Raw genomic sequence first — 21,427 nt, 5'->3', positions numbered from 1 at the left:
ACATTTCGACTTTAATAGTGATGGTGCAATGAAACACTTGAACAAATTGACGTGATAGTGCAATGAAAATACTAGGGTTTACTGTACAAACTTATTAACGAAACTTTGATACTATGTAAAAAAGGAGAAAGGGAAACGATATTTCCACACTTTATTAATACAAATAAAAAATATTTATATAAAAAGCTTTTTAAAAATTTTCCTAAATTTAAGATTAAATTACAACCCTATTATCTAGGATTATGTTATTCTACTATATTACAACACTAAAAGATAATACAAAAATAATCTAAAAAATAAATATAAGATAATACAAAATAAAATAAATAAACAAAATAACAAGATAATAAATGAAGTCTCTTGAAACCTTCAAGACCCAACCCAAACCCATCTTATTTAATTTCTTCAACACATCTTCCTGAGTAGAGTTTGAGATAATTTCTTCAACATACCTTCCTGAGTAGAGTTTGAGATAATATTATTGTGTTCCTCAGGAAGAGTTTGAGACATTATTGTGTTCCTCAGGAGAGCGAATAAACCTCCTCAATCTCTGTGTTACAGAATGTAGCTTTCGTTCAAAAATTCTTCGTTGCCATCATAATCATCATCATTCTCGTAAACTAAATGTATCCCGCGCTTCTTAAGGATAACTCAGGATCAAATGGAGGGTTGCGCCTTACCACCTGTATTTTATCACCTTCTTCTAGTATTGTAACTAATGGACGATATAATCCGGATATCTACACAAATAAAGTTGATCCTCTTGCGAAGATGGGATTCCTCTTAAGTTCAATACATGATTAAAAACTGCTTTAGTCACCTGAGGATCTTTGCTTCAACATCGACAATAAAAGGCAACGCGTATCTTGAATCATGATGGATTTGAGAGTTCATGGAGACAACAGCAGCTATAATCACAGCCTTAATTGCATTATTTTTCTTTTTGGAAAAGCAAACTTCATCTCGAGTAAACCAATCTGGATTTCACTTCCAGGTATACCTAAGTTAGATAAATTTCTCAAAGCAATCTGCATCCAAAAAAGTAACTAGTAAAACTCCGTGCTGCTTCATTTCATAATATTTGATGAAATGCCAGTGTAGATGCATATGCATACGTGACAGAGAGAGAGGGGGGGGTTACCTTGTCAAGTTTCTGTATCACCGCTGAGGCATGAGAACTGCAACCTGCCATGTACAACCTTCTCAAGGACTTCAATTGTTCGATGCCTGGGACATCCACTAGTTTCTCACAATTTGTGAATTCTAGCTCTATCAAATTCTGCAAATTTGAGAGATCAGACAAGCTTTCTAGTGACGTGCAGTTCGCAGCATTCAGTTCGTGTAAACTCGAGGGAAGTGGAGGAAGAACTTTAAGCAATTTGCAGTGCGACAGTACAAGCTTTTTGAGAAGCTGGAGTCCTTTCATACTAGATGGGAGACTGTAAAAATCATTGTGACTCAAATTCAAATCCTCTAAAGATGATAACTTCTCAAAATCATCAGGTATCTTCCCGGATATCTTCCAAGCACAAGCATTGAATTCTACTAGCAAGGAAAGATTTGAGAAAGAAGACGGAAGCACCTTCCTCTTTGCACTAGTAGCTGGCTCCAATGTTTCAGAAATCTGAGGCACCGGGGGGCAGGGCTTCTTTGCCATTTTCAATGTCCTTAAGTTACAAAGCATCCCAAATGTTTCAGGTAATTCGGTAACGGAAGTCTCCTCCATAAATAGATGGTGCAGGTTCTTCAAGTTTCCAAATGAGGCCGGTAATTTGCTTAGTTTCGTGCACTGGTTCAGTCTCAGCAGGGTGAGATTTTCCAACTTCCCTATAGATTCTGGTAACCCTATTATGACAGCTTTGTTCAAGATTAATGTATGAAGGGCCGACATGTTTCCAATTGAATCTGGTAGTGAATCAAGATTCTTGCAATCTCTAATTTCAAGTTTCCTAAGGGATTTCAAGGAACCAAATTGATCAGGTAAACCAGTGATTGCAGTCCTGTCTAACTGAATCCTAATCAATGAAGATAACCCTTCAATAGAGATAGGCAATGTGTGTAAACTCTGACAATCTCCAACTGATAAGTCTTTTAGATAGTATAGTGAACCAACTGATGCTGGTATAACTTCCACTGAACTACCATTAAGCCAGAGACTGGCCAATGATTTAAGATTGCCAATTGAATCTGGAATCACAGTCAGCGATTTACACCGCATCAAATTTAGAATCTCAAGATTTCCCAACTCACCTATAGAATCAGGTAATTCCTCCAATGCAGAACTATGAAGAGAAAGTTCCCTCAAGGATCTAAGCTGTCGCATGCACATGGGTAGTCGTCTTAAGAATTTGCAAGAGTTCAGGGAAAGCCTTTCAAGGCTAGCTAGCCGGAATATAGTTTCAGGTAATTCTTCTATGGCAGTGTTATCAACAAGAAGTTCTTGTAAAGAATTCATGCTGCCAATATTCTGAGGTAAATTTTTAATCTGTGAACAACCAGAGAGAATGAGTACCTTAAGACGCTTTAGCCCAGAAACATCATTGGGAAACTGAACAAGGCTCGAACAATCCTTCAAGTTCAGATGGCGTAAATTCTCCAAGTCCCCCATTGATTTGTGAATACTTTTCAGACTTACGCAAAGCTCGAGTATCAGCTTTTCTAGGGACTTGTAACCAGATAAATCAGGAATTGAAGTTATTTTACAACAGTTATAGAGATTCAGCACCTTCAATTTATTATTCACCTGCAAGATTGATTACTTTCTCCATTGTTATTCAATCAAACAGAACTAGATATAAAGAATATAAATTAAAGAATATGAGCAGATGCAACACACATACAGATATGTCACATATTAACGTGTCTAAACACACAACTTAAGATAGCTTTGCATTTGAACTGAAGCCTCAAAAATAAAGTTCACAATGACTGAACGTATTATCGAACCAGCTAAATAAGAGAGATGGACTATCTAGCTCACTTATAATTTAAGAATGAATTACACAAGAACAATCATATACTTTAATTATCTTACAATAAATGAAGAACATAGCAAAGAGTGAAACGAGAAAACCAACAGAATGCGATCATATAACTCGTGTGGATATCAAAAGAGTAGAGAGCCATAATTGATGGCTTCATAAGCACCAAGAACATACAATCTTTGGCATATCCCCATAGTCCATGGCAATATCATCTACCATACCAAAAGGCCTTTTCATCTACTAGAATAAATTCAAATCATTTTTCTTTTTAATTTTTATAAACAAATACTCAGGATTTAATACTTTGATTGATAGTGGAAAAGTGAATAGATTTTTTTTTTTTTTTTTAGTTAGCCACTCTCTCAATTCATTTTCTCAATTTGTAACTATTTGTTTTAATCAATCACTTCCTCACTTCAATTTTTTATTTCTCATTTTTTTAATTCATTGTGAATCATAACATTCTTCCCTGGGCTATATTGTTGTGACTAGTTCAAGCTCACAATACAAAGTTACAAGCCTTTACCAATACTCATGCCCTGTATCCATACAATTTAACATTCTTCTTTGAAAATCGAAAAGTCAAGAAAACTAACTCTAAATTTACATAATACAATAACAATGGGCTAGCAAGTTTCATAGGTCCTACACCCAACATGATAATGGGATGTGAAACAACAAAAAATAATGAAATTGTATGAAGAAGCAATTTCTTCCAACGTTTACTAAGAACAAAGCACTCTTGAAGAATCCTTTCACAGCTTAAAGAAGGGTTCTCTCTCCATTGGGGAATACATCTGATAATAAAAATCTATAAATGCAAAAACCTATACACTATTAACATGTCTATTTCATAAAACTGAGAAAGCGTTAGCTTTGACCAAAAACTTTCGTGGGGCAGTGTTTACAAATAAAAAGTTTCCTTCTCTAAACTAATTTCTTCATTCTCTATAGAATCATGAGCCAAAATGTTAGCTTCGCAATACAAAGAGGAAAAGATTTGTTAACCATGCTCAATCTTTTTTTAGAGAGAGCTCTCAAGGAAAGAAAATAGAGAAGGAGGTGGCTCCAACTCAAGAGGACGAGGCTTGCAACAAATGATTGACCAAACAATTCAACCTTGTCTAAAAACCTTTTAGGAACAAAAAGAAAAACAACTTCAGCAAATACCAAACTAATACAAATGGTGGTGAATAAGGAAACAAAACGAGAATCTCCAAAGGTTTAATGCCTAATCCATAAAAGGACTAATGAAACGGAACCGCCAGAGTAGGACTGACTACACTATCATAGAATGTTATTGCAAGTATGGTTATGCTGATCAAGAAAAGAGATGCTAGAACCACTTGTAGCCTTAACTTTCCAAGAAGAAACCATGCAAAATTCTATGCAGATTCCGGAACAACAGTACACATGACAACTGATACTGCTAAGCAACAATAAAGATGCTTGAACCACTTGTAGCCTTAACTTTCCAAGAAGAAACCATGTCCAATTTCTGTGTGGATTGAGGAGCAACACATATGACAAATGATATCAGTAACTCATACAAGATGATTCTTGTGCTTTTGAATTCCAGATAATGATTTTGCAATAAATATCAAAGTTAAAGGGCAATAGTAGAAGTATATAAGAGGACAACTGCATATCTTGAGGTTCAGATAGAAGTACTAGCAACTAGAAAATCTTACTCAGCCTCCTCTAATTTACGATTGAAATGTATAGTACATCTCTTTTCAAAAAACTTTACAAGTTTTCAAGAATATGAAAAAAATTTAAAAAAAAATTAGTTGCTTATAATTTATAATCTATTTGTACTATTGTCAACAAGAAAAGAGTTGCAAACTTCCAAACTTCCTTTCTCAATTGAAATGAAATGTGTAGATTTCTCTTGGAGATAGTACTTAAATACATTGTGATTCATGGATGCCAACCCCTATATCTTCCAATAAAAAATTTCGATATCTTCAACTCAAACATAACGAAGGCACAATAATCAATCCAAAATCCCACAATTCAACTAACTTCCCAAACACAAACCCTTTAATCCTCAAGATTGAAGGATAATTTCCTTGTCAACCTGGTTTAATTAGAATTTCATATTTATCTCAAAAGCAGAGACTCTAGTCTAAACCTATGTAGCTTGGACTCAGGTACCCATGTCGGATAGGGGTACATATCTTATAGTCAAATCCTTTTTTTCTTGTCTAAAATCTAGGAGATCGGTATACGCTAAAAAGGATCAAAATATACACATGGGTATGTGGATATATCTTATAAACTTAAAATATTTATAGAAATTTATATAATGACAAATTTAGATGCACTTTTTTAAGGAGATATATTAAATATTCAGTTGTATATTTAAACAAATTAAATTTAAATAGTAATAATTCATTTAGATTTCATTTCAAGTTTATAAATGTGAGATACAAATTATAAATCATTTTAAAGGAGAAGCTCACTTTAGTTTTACTCACAATATGTATTAAATTCAGAGTCAACAGATCCGACAAGGATCCCATACCTTTACCCACATCCAATCCATTTGGCATGGGTACTTCCTCTGAAATAGAGGATCCAAGCATCTTAGGTCTTAACAACTAAATATAGTCTACATCAAACTCTATTTTAATCTTATTTTCCTAATTTATCATTAATTCCCCATCAAGAATGCTATCTTTGATCCCCTACGTACTTTATAGAGACAAGGAGCAAGGTTTTATCTCGCAATTAAGAGACTACTACGAAACTGTTACAAATAAAACAGAGATAGCAAACACTCGTTCAAGCTAAATCATACACTGCTGAATAAAACTCAAATGGCCGAGAGTATAAAACATAAAATACAGCAGATATCAAAAACACAAACGTAACAAGAGGCAAGAGATTCATAGTGGTTCACCCCAAATAGGGACTACATCCACTTAAGTTCCGATGAGAAGAGCTCATTGCACTGTATGAATAAATCCGATTACACCCATACAAACAAGATCAAAACTAGACAATCCTGGTTCTCTAAAAATGCTCAAAACCACTTAATACAGGTTAAGAGCTTACCTTAAACAAACCAGAGAACACATATGAATGAAAACGAGGACGAAGACTGTACAACAAATTTACAGAGAGAGAGAGAATAAAACCCTAACCAACCGAACAACTCTCGGCCACCCCATCTTTTCTTCGTCTCCCGATACCTACATCAATCTCGAGGCCGCGAGATAAATAAGACAATTGGACGGCTGCGATTGGAAAAGCATAAAGGCAATAGCAACAGCTAGGATGTCATCGTGCAATATGATCTGCAGCAGGCTAACAGACAAAATTAAAGTGCTAGGGCCTAGGCCAAAAGAAGGCTGCCAAGGTGGCCATCCAGTGGGCGCCCAAAGGGCAGCCCACAGTTGCTAAGTGACCCCCTATCCTTTTGGCCTTATTTGATACTTCATAGAAAACAACAAACTCCACCTTGAAGCATCAAATGACTAGAAAATCGAATCTAACATATGAGTGGCATGCTACAATTCTCACCTCACTGCTCAAGATGGCTGAGGAATTAGCCATCATAAATATGCAACAAGTTCAAGCAACGCTTGAACTTAGTTGCAGCCAATACCTTGGTGCCCATGTCAGCAGGATTGTTAATTGCAGAAACTTTTTGGATACCCACAATTCCATTAGCTATCATTTCCCTTACATAATGATATTTCACATTCACATGTTTGGTTCAATCATGATACACCAGATTTTTGGACAAATGGATGGCACTTTGGCTATCCGAGAAAAACCACTTTGCTTTGAAGCAAGTGAATTTCCTTGAGAATACCACGTACTTCTCAATTACAGCCACGTACTCTGCCTCAGTAGAGGACAGGGCAACAAGTGGCTACAGTTGAGACTTCCAACTGATACAATTTCCACCCAAGGTAAAGTAGAAAGCAAGTGGTGGATTTTCTGGAATCTCTGTCCCTTGAAAAATCAGAGTCAACATACCCAACAAAATCAAGTGTATCAAACATTTTCTTAAAATTTAAACCAATACCTATAGAACCATTTATGTACCTAAGCAAATGTTTTAAAGCACCCCAATGAGGTTTCCCAAGGTTTAACATGAATCGATTGAGTAAAGAAATTGAATATGCAAGGTCGGGCCTGGTACTTATCATTGAAACATAATTGTTCCAATTACATTTGCATACGGGACATTTTCCATTTCTACAATTTCAGAATTGGATGTGGGACACTGAGATTTAGATAAAATAAAATGTCCAGCTAAGGGAACTGTAATAGTTTTGTAATTTTGCATTCCAAATTTATGAATAACCTATACCAAATAATCATGCTGATGTATTTTGAGGCTATAGTTACTTCTATTACTCTCAATTTTCATTACTAATATTTTCTTAGTAGGATCTAAGTCTTTCATATCAAAGGTTGTGTTTAGCATTGATTTTAACTCATTAATCTTTGACTTAGACTTGCTAATTAACAGGATATCATCTACATAAAACAGTAAATAAATAGGAATATCAGAGAGCATAAAGTAAAAGAAATTGTCATATTGATTTCTAACAAAAGCAACCCCTAGGACAAAATTATTAAATTTTTTATACCATTGTTTTGGAGCCTGTGTTTTAAGTCATACAAAGATTTTTTCAACAAACAGACATAATCAGATTTATCTGAAACAACATAACCAGTAGGTTGAACCATGTAAAATGTGTTCATCAAGGTCACCATGCAAAAATGTAATTTTAACATCTAACTATTCAAGTTCTAAATCAAATTGAACTACAACTGCAAGCATCATGCGGATTGTCTTAAATTGAACCACAGGAGAAAAAAATTCAGTATAGTCTATTCCTCCCTGTAAGTGAACCCCTTAGCTACTAGTCTTGCATTTTTATCTAATAGGGTCATTAGAAGACATACCTTCATTAGTTTGAATAGCCACTTACACTGGATTAATTTTTGATTTGCTGGACGAGGGACAAGAATCCAAGTTATGTTGGCCATCAGGGAGGCCATTTCTTCGTCCATGGCTTATTGCCATTTTTTACTGTCCTTAGAGCTATAGGCTCCTCATAAGAGGAAGGCTCACTGCTCCTCATTTTAACACCTGCTACCAAGGTACAATACACTAAGTTTGAACAAGCATACCTAGCAGGAGGTCTTACAATCCTCCTGCTTCTGTCTCAGGCAAATGGTAATCACCAAGATCATGTTGAGGAGAGTCATGCTGTTCCATTTCAATCTCAGTTTCACTATTTTGTTCCTCGTGATCAGTCTCATGATCAGAGGTCTGGTCTAAATTTGATATGGGTGAGGGATCACCTTCTGGTTGAGGTTCTGGTATAGCTGGAGCACCAGATGGGTTATCATTTATAGTTGGGTGCTCCATCTCAATTTAAGTTCCTCTTAAGCTGATAAAATTATATGTGTTACTATGTTGGTTTGTTTCTTTTGTTTTAGATCATTTGCAAGGGAAAATAGCTTCATTGAATATAACATCACAGCTAATAATAATTTTAACACCCTTAGACTGTCCTTCCCATAGCCTATATCCTTTAGTCCCTTCCTGATACCCAACAAATACACATTTTATGGATCTCGATTCCAGCTTACCTTCAGATTGGTGAGCATATACTTCATAGCCAAAAATTCTTAGGTATTTTAAATTTTATTTTCTTCCGGTCCATTTTTTTTTAGAGCATTTAAAATTAAGGACAGTAGAAGGACTTCGATTTATTAGGTGTGAAGCTGTTGCCAATGCCTCTCCCCAAAAGATTTAGGCATACCAAAAGTCAACAAAAGGCATCTCACCTTTTCCATGAGGGTTTGGTTCATTCTTTCAGTTACCCCATTTTGTTGGAGTGTGTTTCTAACAATTTTATGCCTAAATATACCCTGAGAATTGCAATATTCATTAAACTATTTGTTACAGAATTCTAACCCATTATCTATTCTAAGAGTTTTGATTTTCCTATCAGCTTGATTTTGTACTAAGATCTTCCATGTTTTGAATTTCTCTAACGTTTGATCTTTTGTTTTTAGCAGAAATACCCACACCTTCCTAGTAAAGTCATCTATAATAGAGAGGAAATATCTATTACCACCATGAGTGGGAACCTGGGAAGGTCCCCACAAGTCTGCATGTAAGTACTCAAGGCATGCCTTCGCCAGGTGAGTTCCCTTATGGAAACTCATCCTGTGTTGCTTGCCTAGCACACATGGTTCACAAAAATCGAGGGACTCAGTAGACACTGAACCAAGGTATCTTTAGTTTGATAGTGCTTGCAAACCTTTTAGACTCGTGACCAAGTCTTAAGTGCCATAGTTCTGTCTTATCAGTATTAACATAGCATGCAGAGTTTGATTTAATAGAGAAGTGAAAACAACCATTCAAAACATATAAATCATTTTTCTTAGAACAGTTAGGATTAAATCTTCTCCTTTAAAAACATTCATAGAACCAGTTTCAGCTTTGTAAGAAAATCCTAACTCATCAAGTGTACCGAGAAAAATCAGGTTTCTTTTAAGACCAGATACATATCTTACATTAGTGAGTGTTCTTACTTTGTTATCATGCAACTTAAGAGTAATATCACCTATAACTTGAACACTACATGAATGGTTGTTACCCATATAAACTATTCCACTTTCTTTGTTATTAAAGTTATGAAACCAGTCAATATTAGGGCATATATGGAAAGAACAGCCAGAGTTCATAATCCATTCATTTTTAACAGAATAATTGGATACATTAAGCACCTCAGCTAAACAGTTAGAACTACTAGTTGCTACAGTTGCATTACCCCTTGTTTCTGTTTTTTTAAATAATCATAGCAATATTTCTTTATATGACCCTCTTTCCCACAATGGTAACACTTCCATTTCGTTTTTTGTTTTCCCTTCTACCCTGACCATTAAACTGTTCAGCATTCCCTATATTATGTCTTTTATCAGCATTTCCTTTTACAAACAAATTATTGTCCGTTTTCTTAGATGTGCTAAGTTCCAGTTCCTTAGCCTTAATACTAGAAATAACAAGTTCCATACTAGGGACTATACTAGTATAATGTAAAGCATGCTTTACAACATCATAGTCATCAGGTAATGAGTTTAACAGAATCATAACTTCACTAGTATCACCTAATGCCTGATCAGTACCTCTTAATAACAAAGTAAGTCTAGTAAATTCATCAATATTTTCATCCATAGACTTAGACATATTCATCTTAAAATTAAACAACACGCCTTTTAAATAAACCAGATTAGGAGCAAACATTACAGAATACAATAATTCTAATCTATTCCAGAGATCAATGGGGTTAATCATACCGTCAACCTTACAGATTACAGAATCACCGAGGTGGAGGAATATCAAATTGAAGGCCTCATCTCTGATTTCATCAGTTTGAGCTAGCTGCTCAGGTGACCATTTGCGGTCATCTGGCTCGAGTGTTATAAGCACTTTGTGATGAGAGAGAAAAACTCTATCTTCTTTTTTCAACTTCCGAAATCTACCTTTCCAACGAATGTACCGATTTCAAATCGGGTTGATGTTATTTTTGTATTGCACAAAAATACCCTAAAAACCTAGATTACTGACTGAGACTTGCACGGCAAACACCCGTTGACAAAGGCTCCTCAGAAAAACCCTAGGATTTAAAACAACACCTTCACAAAAAAAGAAAAGGAAACCCTAGATTTCGGAAAAAGGACCAGACACGATTTTGACTTAGAAAAACCCTAGGATACGGATACTAAGCTCTGATACCACTGTTAGAAATAAAACAGAGATAGCAAACACTCGCTCAAGCCAAAATCACACACTGCTGAATAAAACTCAAATGGTCGAGAGTATAAAAAATAAAACACAGCAGATATCAAAAATAAAAACGTAACAAGAGACGAGATTTATAGTGGTTCACCCCAAATAGGAGTTACATCCACTTTAGCTTTGATGAAAATAGCTCACTGCACTATATGAATAAATTCGATTACACCCATACAAACAAAATCAAAACTGGACAACCCTGGTTCTCTAAAAATGCTCAAAACCACTTAATACAAGTTAAGAGCTTACCTTAAACAAACCAGAGAACACATATGAATGAAAATGAGGACGAAGACTGTACAAAGGATTTACAAAGAGGGAAAGAATAAAACCCTAACCAACAGAAAAACTCTCGACCACCCCCTCTTTTCTTCGTCTCCCGATACCTGCATCAATCTCGAGTCCGCAAGATAAATAAGGCAACTGGACAGCTACGATTGGAAAAGCATAAAGGCAATACCAACGACTGGGATGTCATCGTGCAATACGATTTGCAGCAGGCTAACAGACAAAATTAAAGTGCTTGGGCCTGGGCCAAAAGAAGGCTGCCAAGGTGGCCATCCAGTGGGCGCCCAAAGAGCAGCCCACGGTTGCCAAGTGACCCCCTATCTTTTTGACCTTATTTGATGCTTCATAGAAAACAACAAACAACATGGCTGAGGAAATTAAAGGAATAGTAGTAGAATTCTACAGAGCATCCGAGATCAATTAGATGCAATGCAAATGGATGAGCATGATAACCTAAGGTGCTTGTAGGTAGGTGGCTACCTAAAGAAGTCAAATCCGATCCACGATCTTAATGAATAAGGTCATGGGGTACTGAAATCATCATATTCGTTGAGAAAAGATCAGACGCCACTTTTGTGTTCTCTCTGTTGGGTAGGCAAGTCCTTTCTTATATTGGGACATTGCGATGTTCAATCATGGTACCCCACTACATAAAGCACTAAAATTGGTCTTCCAAAGGCAAATGTTCATTTTCGAGAAACTTTTTTTGGGAGTGATGTACATGATTGAGTAGGCACTACACTACTTTGCACACTACATTTAACTCCTACAAAACTACATGTCTCATTCCTTTCCCTTCCAAAACCGACTTTGTAAGTTACAGAGATTTATTTCATAAAATACAAGAGTTATTTGAATAGATCCCTAGACGGCAGAGCTCTTTACAAAAGGTTTTACTCGTGTTCCTAGTGTAGGCTATAATGAACCTTTCAACGCATTGACCAAGTCTACAACCCTTGTCATTCTCTTGTTAGACATTGTTACTCCTAGGACTATAAACTTCATGTCAACAATGCATTTTTCCCTGGTTTCTTCAAAGAAATTGTATGTACAGAATAATTTCCACATTTGTTGATCCTTCATTGCCAAACCATCATACTACCTCATCCTTTGGTTCTTATTGAAACAAATACAATTCCTACATATTTACACACATAATAGTAATTTAATTCTATCGTTGGTTTAAGTAGATGATGTCATTATAACAAGAGTAACACTCTCTTATTCAACAAAATTTTCATGAACTGAGCTGTTAGTTTGCTGCCAAAGATTTGGTGTCATTCACTATTTCTTGGAGTTGCAGTCAAGTGTTCACAGGCAGCATCTTTCTTTCCAAAACCAATTGCCACAAACATGCTTGAATTTTTAAGTACTTCAACTCAAATAGTCAACGGCATTGTTGGCAACGTGCCTTAGTGCTTCGGTTAGGAAGTTACTGAATAATAGGTCAACAAACCAAGTCTTTAGGGAATATTTTCTGTTTTGATTATGGCTAAATATTAGGAAGTTGTTTTTTATTTCAGTTTATATTTTTGTTGTATAAATTGAAGTTTATGATTGAATAAAATATTGAATGACTTGCAATTGAAGACCCTCTCATTGTTTTGCTATTTTGCTCTTTGTTTCTGTCATAAACTATCAATAGGCATCAATATCTTATCTCAACTTTCTTTCAATAAATTGTTTTTGTGATGTATGTACATTGAGTTGCTTGTCCTCAGCCTACCAACGCACCACTTACTATTGTTACATCCTTGGCTAAAATTGTGTATCGTGGTCTTCCAAGAGAAAATCTATTGTTTCTCAATTTGGTGTTGAGGGAGAATATCGAGTCCTCGTTACCATCGTTGTGGAATTAACACATTAATTATCTCATGCAACATCTTGGGGTTAGGGTCCATCTCTCTCAAACAGCTTATCTTTTCAGCAACAATGTTAGTGCACTTCACATGACCATAAATACAATTTTTATGATCTTGTTGTTTTATGAAGCATCAAATGATGCTAAAAGGATGGGGGGTCACTTGGCAACCGTGGGCTGCCCTTTGGGCGCCCACTGGATGGCCACTTTGGCAACCTCTTTTTGGCCCAAGTCCAAGCCCTTTAATTTTGTCTGTTAGCTTGCTGCAGATCGTGTTGCATGATAACATCCGAGCCATTGTTGTTGCCTTTATTCTTTTGCATCGCAATCGTCCAGTTGCCTTATTTATCAAGCGGCCTCGAGATTGGTGAAAAAATTGGGAGACGAAGAAAGAGGGGGTGGCCGAGAGTTGTTCATTTTGTTAGGGTTTATTCTCTCTCCCTCTGTAAATGCTCTGTATAGCCTTCCTTCTCGTTTTTCATTCTTCTGTGTTCTCTAGTTCGTTTAAGGTAAGCTCTTAACCTGTATTAAGTGGTTTTGAGCGTTTTTAGAGAACCAAGGTTGTCCAGTTTTGATCATGTTTGTATGGGTGTAATCGAATTTATTCATATAGTGCAGTAAGCTCTTCTCACTGGAGCTCAAGCGGACGTAGCCCCTATTTAGGGTGAACCACTATAAATCTCTTGCCTCTTATTACATTTTTATTTTTGATATCTATTGTGTTTAGGTTTATATGTTTTTATACTCTCAGTCACCTGTGTTTATTCAGCAATGTGTGATTTTGGCTTGAGCGAGTGTTTTCTATCCCTTGTTATTTGTAACAGTGGTATCAGAGCCCCGGGTTCGTGTCTTAGGGTTTTCTAAGTTAAAATCGTGTTTGATTCTTTCTTCCGAAATCTAGGGTTTCATTTTTTCTCTGTGAAGGTGTTGTTTTAAATCCTAGGGCTCTTTCTAAGGAGCCTTTGTCAGCGGGTGTTTGTTGTGCAAATCTCAATCAATAATCTAAGGTTTTTCAGGACATTTTCGTGCAACACAAAAATGATATCAACTCGATTTGAAATCGGTACATTCAATGGAAAGGGAGATTTCGGAAGTTAGAAAAAGAAGATGAGAGTTCTTCTCCCTCATCACAAAGTGCTTATAGCACTCGAGGCAGATGATCGCAAATGGTCACCTAAGCAGCTAGCTCGAACTGATGAAATCAGAAAAGAGGCTTTCAATTTGACATTCCTCCACCTCGGTGATTCTGTAATCCGTAAGGTTGACGGTATGTTAACCCCATTGATCTCTAGAATATATTAGAATCTTTGTATTCTGTAATGTCTGCTCATAATCTGATTTATTTAAAAGGCATGTTATTTAATTTTAAGATGAATACCTCTAAGTCTATGGATGAAAACATTGATGAATTTACTAGACTTATTTTGTTATTAAAATGTACTGATCAGGCATTAGGTGATACTAGTGAAGGCATGATTCTGTTAAACTTATTACTTGATGACTATGATGTTGTAAAGTATACTTTGCGTTATACTAGTATAGTCCCTAGTATGGAGCTTGTTATTTTTGGTATTAAGGCTAGCGAATTGGAACTTAACACATCTAAGAAAACGGGCAATAATTTGTTTGTAAAAGGAAATATTGATAAAAGACATAATATAGGGAATGCTGAACAATTTAATGGGTTAGGGCAGAATAGAAAAAAGAAAGACAAGAAGGGAAAACAAAAAACGAAATGGAAGTGTTAAAGTGTGGGAAAGCGAGACATATAAAGAAATATTGCTATGATTATTTAAGAAAACAGAAACAAGGGGATAATGCAACTGTAGCAGTAAGTAGTTCTAACTGTTTAGCTGAGGTGCTTAATGTATCTAATTGTTCTGTTAAAAATGAATGGATTATGGACTCTGACTGTTCTTTTCATATGTGCCCTAATATTGACTAGTTTCATAATTTTAATAACAGGGAAAGTGGAATAATTTATATGGGTAACAACCATTCATGTATTGTTCAAGATATAGGTGATATTACTCTTAAGTTGCATGACAACAAAGTAAGAACACTCACTGATGTAAGATATGTACTTGGTGTTAAAAGAAACCTGATTTCTCTCGGTACACTTGATGAGTTAGGATTTTCTTACAAAGCTGAAAATGGTTCTATGAATGTTTTTAAAGGAAAAGATTTAATCCTAACTGGTGCTAAGAAAAATGGTTTATATATTTTGAATGGTTGTTTTCACTCCTCAATTAAATCAAACTCTGCATGCTATGTTAATATTGATAAGACAGAACTATGGCACTTAAGACTTCGTCACATGAGCCTGAAAGGTTTGCAGGCACTATCAAACCAAGGATACCTTGGTTCAATGTCTATCGAGTCCCTCGATTTTTGTGAACCATGTGTGCTAGACTAGCAACATAGGATGAGTTTCCATAAGGGAACTCACTTGGCGAAGGCATGCCTTGAGTACTCACATGCAGACTTGTGGGGACCTTCTCAAGTTCCCACTCATGATGGTAACAGGTATTTCCTCTTTATTGTAGATGACTTTACTAGGAAGGTATGGATATTTCAGCTAAAAACAAAATATCAGACATTAGAGAAATTCAAAACATGGAAGATCTTAGTAGAGAATCAAGCTGACAGGAAAATCAAAACTCTTAGAACAGATAATGAGTTAGAATTCTATAACAAAGAGTTTGATGAATATTGCAATTCCCAGGGTATACTTAGACACAAAACTGTTAGAAACACACCCCAACAAAATGGGGTAACTGAAAGAATGAACCGAACCCTCATGGAAAAAGTGAGGTACCTTTTGTTCATTTCTAGTATGCCTAAATCCTTCTGGGGAGAGGCATTGGCAACAGCTTCACACCTAGTAAACTGAAGTCCTTCTACTGTCCTCAATTTTAAATGCCCTGAAGAAAAGTGGATCGAAAGAAAATTAAATTTAAAATACCTAAGAATTTTTTGCTGTGAAGCCTATGCTCACCAATCTGAACGTAAGCTGGAACTGAGATTTATAAAGTGTGTATTTGTTGGGTATCAGAAAGGCAATCTAAGGGTGTTAAAATTATTATTAGCCGTGATGTTATATTTAATGAAGCTATGTTTCCTTTCAAATTATCTAAAACAGAAGAAACAAACCAAGATAGCAACACAGATAATTTTATTAGCTTAAGAGGAACTCAAATTGAGGTGAAGCACCCAGCTATAAATGATAACCCACCTGGTGCTCCAGAACCTCAAGCAGAAGGTGATCCCTCACCCATATCAAACTTAGACCATACCTCTAATCATGAGACTGATCATGAGGAACAAAATGATGAAGCTGAGATTGAAGTGGAGCAGCATGACTCCTCTCAACATGATCTTGGTGATTACCAACTTGCCTGAGATAGAAGCAAGAGGATTGTAAGACCTCCTGCTAGGTATGCTTATTCAAACTTAGTGTATTGTGACTTGGTAGCAAGTGTTAAAATGAAGAGCAGTGAGCCTTCCTCTTGTGAGGAGGCCGTCAGCTCTAAGGATAGTCAAAAATGGCAGCAGGCCATGGACGAAGAAATGGCCTCCCTGATGGCCAACAGAACTTCGATTCTTGTCCCTCGTCTAGCAAATCAAAAGTTGAACCAATGTAAGTGGTTATTCAAACTAAAAGAAGGTATGTCTTCGAATGACCCTATTAGATATAAGGCAAGACTAGTAGCTGAAGGGTTCACTCAAAGGGAGGGAATAGACTATACTGAAATTTTTCCTCTTGTTGTTAAATTTAAGACAATCCGCATGATACTTGCAGTTGTAGTTCAATTTGATTTAAAACTTGAACAGTTATATGTTAAAACTGCATTTTTGCATGGTGACCTTGATGAACACATTTACATGGTTCAACCTACTGGTTATGTTGTTTCAGATAAATCTGATCATGTCTGTTTGTTGAAAAAATCCTTGTATGGCTTAAAACAAGCCCTAAGATAATGGTATAAAAAATTTGATAATTTTGTTCTAGGGGCTGGTTTTGTTAGAAGTCAATATGACAATTGCTTTTACTTTATGCCCTCTAATATTCCTATTTATCTACTATTGTACATAGATGATATCCTGCTAATTAGCAAGTCTAAGTCAAATATTAAGGAGTTAAAATCAATGCTAAACACAACCTTTGATATGAAAGACTTAGATTCTGCTAAGAAAATATTAGGAATGAAAATTGAGACGAATAGAAGCAACTATAGCCTCAAAATACATCAGCATGATTATTTGGTTAAGGTTGTTCATAAATTTGGAATGCAAAATTGTAAAACTGTTACAGTTCCATTGGTTGAACATTTTATTTTATCTAAATCTCAGTGTCCCACATCCAATTCTCAAATTGTTGAAATGAAAAATGTCCCTTATGCAAATGTAATTGGAACAATTATGTACTCAGTGATAAGTACCAGGCTTGACCTTGCTTATTCAATTTCCTTACTCAGTCAATTCATGTCAAACCCTGGGAAACCTTATTGGGATGCTTTAAAATATTTGCTTAGGTACATAAATGGTTATGTAGGTGTTGGTTTAAATTTTAAGAAAATGTTTGATACACTTGATCTTGTTGGGTATGTTGACTCTGATTTTGCAGGGGATAGAGATTCTAAGAAATCCACCACTGCCTTTATTTTACCTTGGGTGGAAATTGTATCAGCTGGAAGTCTCAGCTACAGCCACTTGTTGCACTGTCCTCTATTGAGGCAAAGTACGTGGCTGTAACTGATGCCTTCAAGGAAGCCATATGCCTTCAAAGTTTTCTCAAGAAAATTCACATTCTTCAAAGCAAGGTGGTGGTCTTCTTGGATAGCCAAAGTGTCATCCATTTGTCCAAAAATCCAGGGTATCATGATCGAACCAAACATGTGGATGTGAAATATCATTATGTAAGGAAAATGATAGCCAATGGAACTGTGGGTATTCAGAAAGTTTCTACAGCCAACAATCTTGCTGACATGGGCACCAAGGTATTGACTGCAACCAAGTTCAACTTGTCGCATATCGATGATGGCTAATTACTCAGTCATCTAGAGCAATGAGGGTGAGAATTGTAGCATGTTACACTCATATGACAGATCTGGTTTCTTAGTCATTTGATGCTTCAAGGTGGAGTTTGTTATTTTATGAAGCATCAAATGATGCCAAAAGGATGGGGGTCACTTAGCAACCATGGGCTGCCCTTTGGGCGCCCATTGGATGGCCACTTTGGCAGCCTCTTTTTGGCCCAAGTCCAAGCCCTTTAATTTTATCTGTTAGCGTACTGCAGATTGTGTTGCACGATGACATCCGAGCCGTTGTTGTTGCCTTTATTCTTTTGCATCGCAGCCATCCAGTTGCCTTATTTATCGCGCGGCCTCGAGATTGGTGAAAAAATCGGGAGACGAAGAAAGAGAGGGGGCGGCCGAGAGTTGTTCATTTTGTTAGGGTTTATTCTCTCTCACTCTGTAAATGCTCTGTACAGCCTTTGTTCTCATTTTTCATTCTTCTGTGTTCTTTGGTTCGTTTAAGGTAAGCTCTTAACCTATATTAAGAGGTTTTGAGCATTTTTAGAGAACTAGGGTTGTCCAATTTTGATCGTGTTTGTATGGGTGTAATCGGATTTATTCATATAATGCAGTGAGCTCTTCTCATTGGAGCTCAAGTGGACGTAACTCCTATTTGGGGTGAACCACTATAAATCTCTTGCCTCATGTTGCGTTTTTGTTTTTGATATCTACTATGTTTGGATTTATATGTTTTTATACCCTTGGCCATCTGTGTTTATTCAACAGTATGTGATTTTGGCTTGAGCGAGTGTTTGCTATCCCTTGTTATTTGTAACAGATCTCATTGTGATTGAGCTTATTTATCACTTTGGTTCGCGGAAAAGTTGCCCTTGGTAATCTTGATTGTATCTTAAGTCTTAACCAAGCTACTTCCCAAACATCATTGTGGAGAATTTCACGTCAAAGGGAGAGTTAGTTATTTCTGTACACTGGTGTGAGGGGTCCTAGTAAATTCTTTGATTATCATATTATAATCGTTGAAGATCACAGTAAAGGACAAATATTAAATCAACATAAATCAAGAAAATATTACAGTTCATGGCTATCATAAGAATAAGAAGCAACAAATCTTTGCCATCCTAGAACCTTAAGCAATAAGAACAAAGATACCAATCTCACAGATCAAAGCAATAGAAAAAATAAACATCTACAAATCATTGCAACAGAAAGAATAAAGAGCAACTCAATTTTGATAATCTCACAACTCAAGGCAATCAAATAAAGAGCAATGAAATCATGGCATATCCATAACCAAAGCCTTTTCATGTCTAAATTCAATTCTAACTATTTGCTTTTAAATTTTCTGTAGATAAATACTCTTGATCGAGCGCACTCACAAATCAATCAAACTGCAATTTTAGTTTTGCATAAAATCTCACATTTAAGAATCTTATATTTCGGAGTTATTCAAATAAAGAAGGTACTTGCAAGCTTGGAGGAATATCATAATGGGCACAAGCACAGTGGGAGCCTGTTACGAATTGGTTTATATTTCTCATGCAAAATCATATGACAGTTGCGTTTCTTTTTTCCTTCTTTTTCTTTTGCAAATTGTCTGCGTTGTAATGTCCTTGGTTCTAAATGTCATTGAAGTGAAACATACCTTTCGTCTGTCCCAGAACCATTTCCACCCCCATACACTTTCTATCTTGCTTTCTGCTAGATCAAGGACGGCCAGTTCCCTGGACAACAATACAGAAGGAAGACGTCTGTGTGAACATTTCCTCCATTGTAGCCATTTCACCGCAGAAGGTATATAGTGAAAATCTCCTTCCAGTCGCACATTACTGAACTGAAGCATCCTTAGATTAACCATTGATTTAAACCATCTGGCATCAACTATTACTTCACCTTCCTCTGGAACATGTCGAAAATATTCCTTGTATGTCTCCTTCATATATGTTAATGCAGCAGTGAAATTGGGAACTCTTTGAAGATTATCCAAAGCTATAGTTTTGGAACTCATAACGCTTGTGCGGGTCATCACATCCAAATCAATGAGGAGCCCCTGGATGCTTCGTGTCCCCTGTAGATTGATATTTAAATTTCAGAGCATAACTGAATCAGTGAAAGAGAGAGAGATAATATTTTACCTTCTGGCCCTGCAAGACCTCAAGAACATCTCCACGATCCCAGATTCTACTGCGCTGTCCAATATCTGAATAGCTTTCTTCAGTTTCTTGTAAAATGATTTGCCGTCCCATGTCTCTAATCTGATCATGCATCCGCAACTCATCATTCTCATTAACTTTGATTAGAGATCTTGCTGTAAGGGTTGAGAGCGAAATCTCAGCTCTGAAACCACAGCCTTTCATAACATCGATTACATCCTCTCTTTTCATTTTCAAGTTGATCAATAAGCACGCAATGTCGAGAAATATACACTTCTCTTCTTCATCAAGTGCATCAAAGCTTATCCTCAAGATATCATGAAGATGGTCAGGACGAATCTTCTTCAGCTTCTCTAATGCATCGCTCCATTCTTCCAATCGCCTCTTGTCAAAAAGGAGTGAACCAAATACTTGTAGAGCCAAAGGTAATCCACCAGTAATGGAAACTATTTGCTCAGACAGCTTCAGAAAAGTCCCACTAGGCTTCTCCCTTCTCAGTGCGTAGTAACTAAAAAGTTTTAATGAATCATCAGGACGTAATGTTCTGACATCATAAATCCTATTCACAACATCAGTAGGCAAAGCATCTCTATTTCTGGTACTAATGATAATCCGACTTCCTTCGAAAAACCATTCCCTATGAATAGCTAGTTCATTAAGTTGCTTTGCATCATCAACATCATCTAAAACAATCATAACTCGTTTTTCCATAAATATTCTTCTGATTTCTGCCAAAAAATCATTATTGTTGTAATTGGCATGCACTGAACTCGTAGAAAGATCTTTAATGAGTTTGTTTTGAAGTAACAATACACCATCGAGCTTAGCAAAAGTTTCTCTAACATCTGATATGAAACTGCGGCATTCAAAATGCCTTGCAAGTTTATTGTAAACAGCTTTGGCAAGAGTTGTCTTGCCAATTCCTCCAGTACCAAGGAACCCCAGAACTTGGGGGACATTGTGAGTTACATCCAACATTTCCATCAATTCTTGTATGGGCAAATCGAGCCCCACCGTATATGGAGCAACAACAACTGGGGAGTTGCTCATTGCATTCAGGATCCTTTTAACTAAAGTTTCAATCACATGTGCCGCTTCCCTGCCAGTAAAACGATAGTTCGTTCACATTAAACTAAAAGAATATCAATCACAAATTTGTCCAGTTTATAGACAAATAAAAGAAAATACATTTTTCGTTTGTTTTCTTTTTTTCTTGCACATTGTTGACAAAACCCCTTAAAAGACAATTTTACTTAGGTTAAGAGATT

General features: G+C 36.2%; 1 protein-coding gene across 1 annotated transcript in view; it reads right to left on the bottom strand.

Moving 5' to 3' along the window:
- LOC127804022 (disease resistance protein RPV1-like) overlaps positions 1–21,427 on the bottom strand; it is a 206,497-nt gene that overhangs the window by 26,866 nt on the left and 158,204 nt on the right. The window contains exons 2-4 of the mRNA XM_052340729.1: positions 20,142–21,258; positions 19,652–20,074; positions 1,142–2,743 (exon numbers count right to left, since the gene is read on the bottom strand). Of these exons, the coding sequence (XP_052196689.1) occupies positions 1,142–2,743; positions 19,652–20,074; positions 20,142–21,258 (3,142 nt within the window). The remainder of the gene's footprint in view (positions 1–1,141; positions 2,744–19,651; positions 20,075–20,141; positions 21,259–21,427) is intronic.

The sequence above is a fragment of the Diospyros lotus genome, chromosome 6 (genome assembly GCF_014633365.1).
Source record: "Diospyros lotus cultivar Yz01 chromosome 6, ASM1463336v1, whole genome shotgun sequence".
Taxonomy (NCBI): domain Eukaryota; kingdom Viridiplantae; phylum Streptophyta; class Magnoliopsida; order Ericales; family Ebenaceae; genus Diospyros; species Diospyros lotus.
The sequence above is the reverse complement of the archived record's forward strand: the minus strand, read 5'-3'. Positions and strand labels throughout refer to the sequence as shown.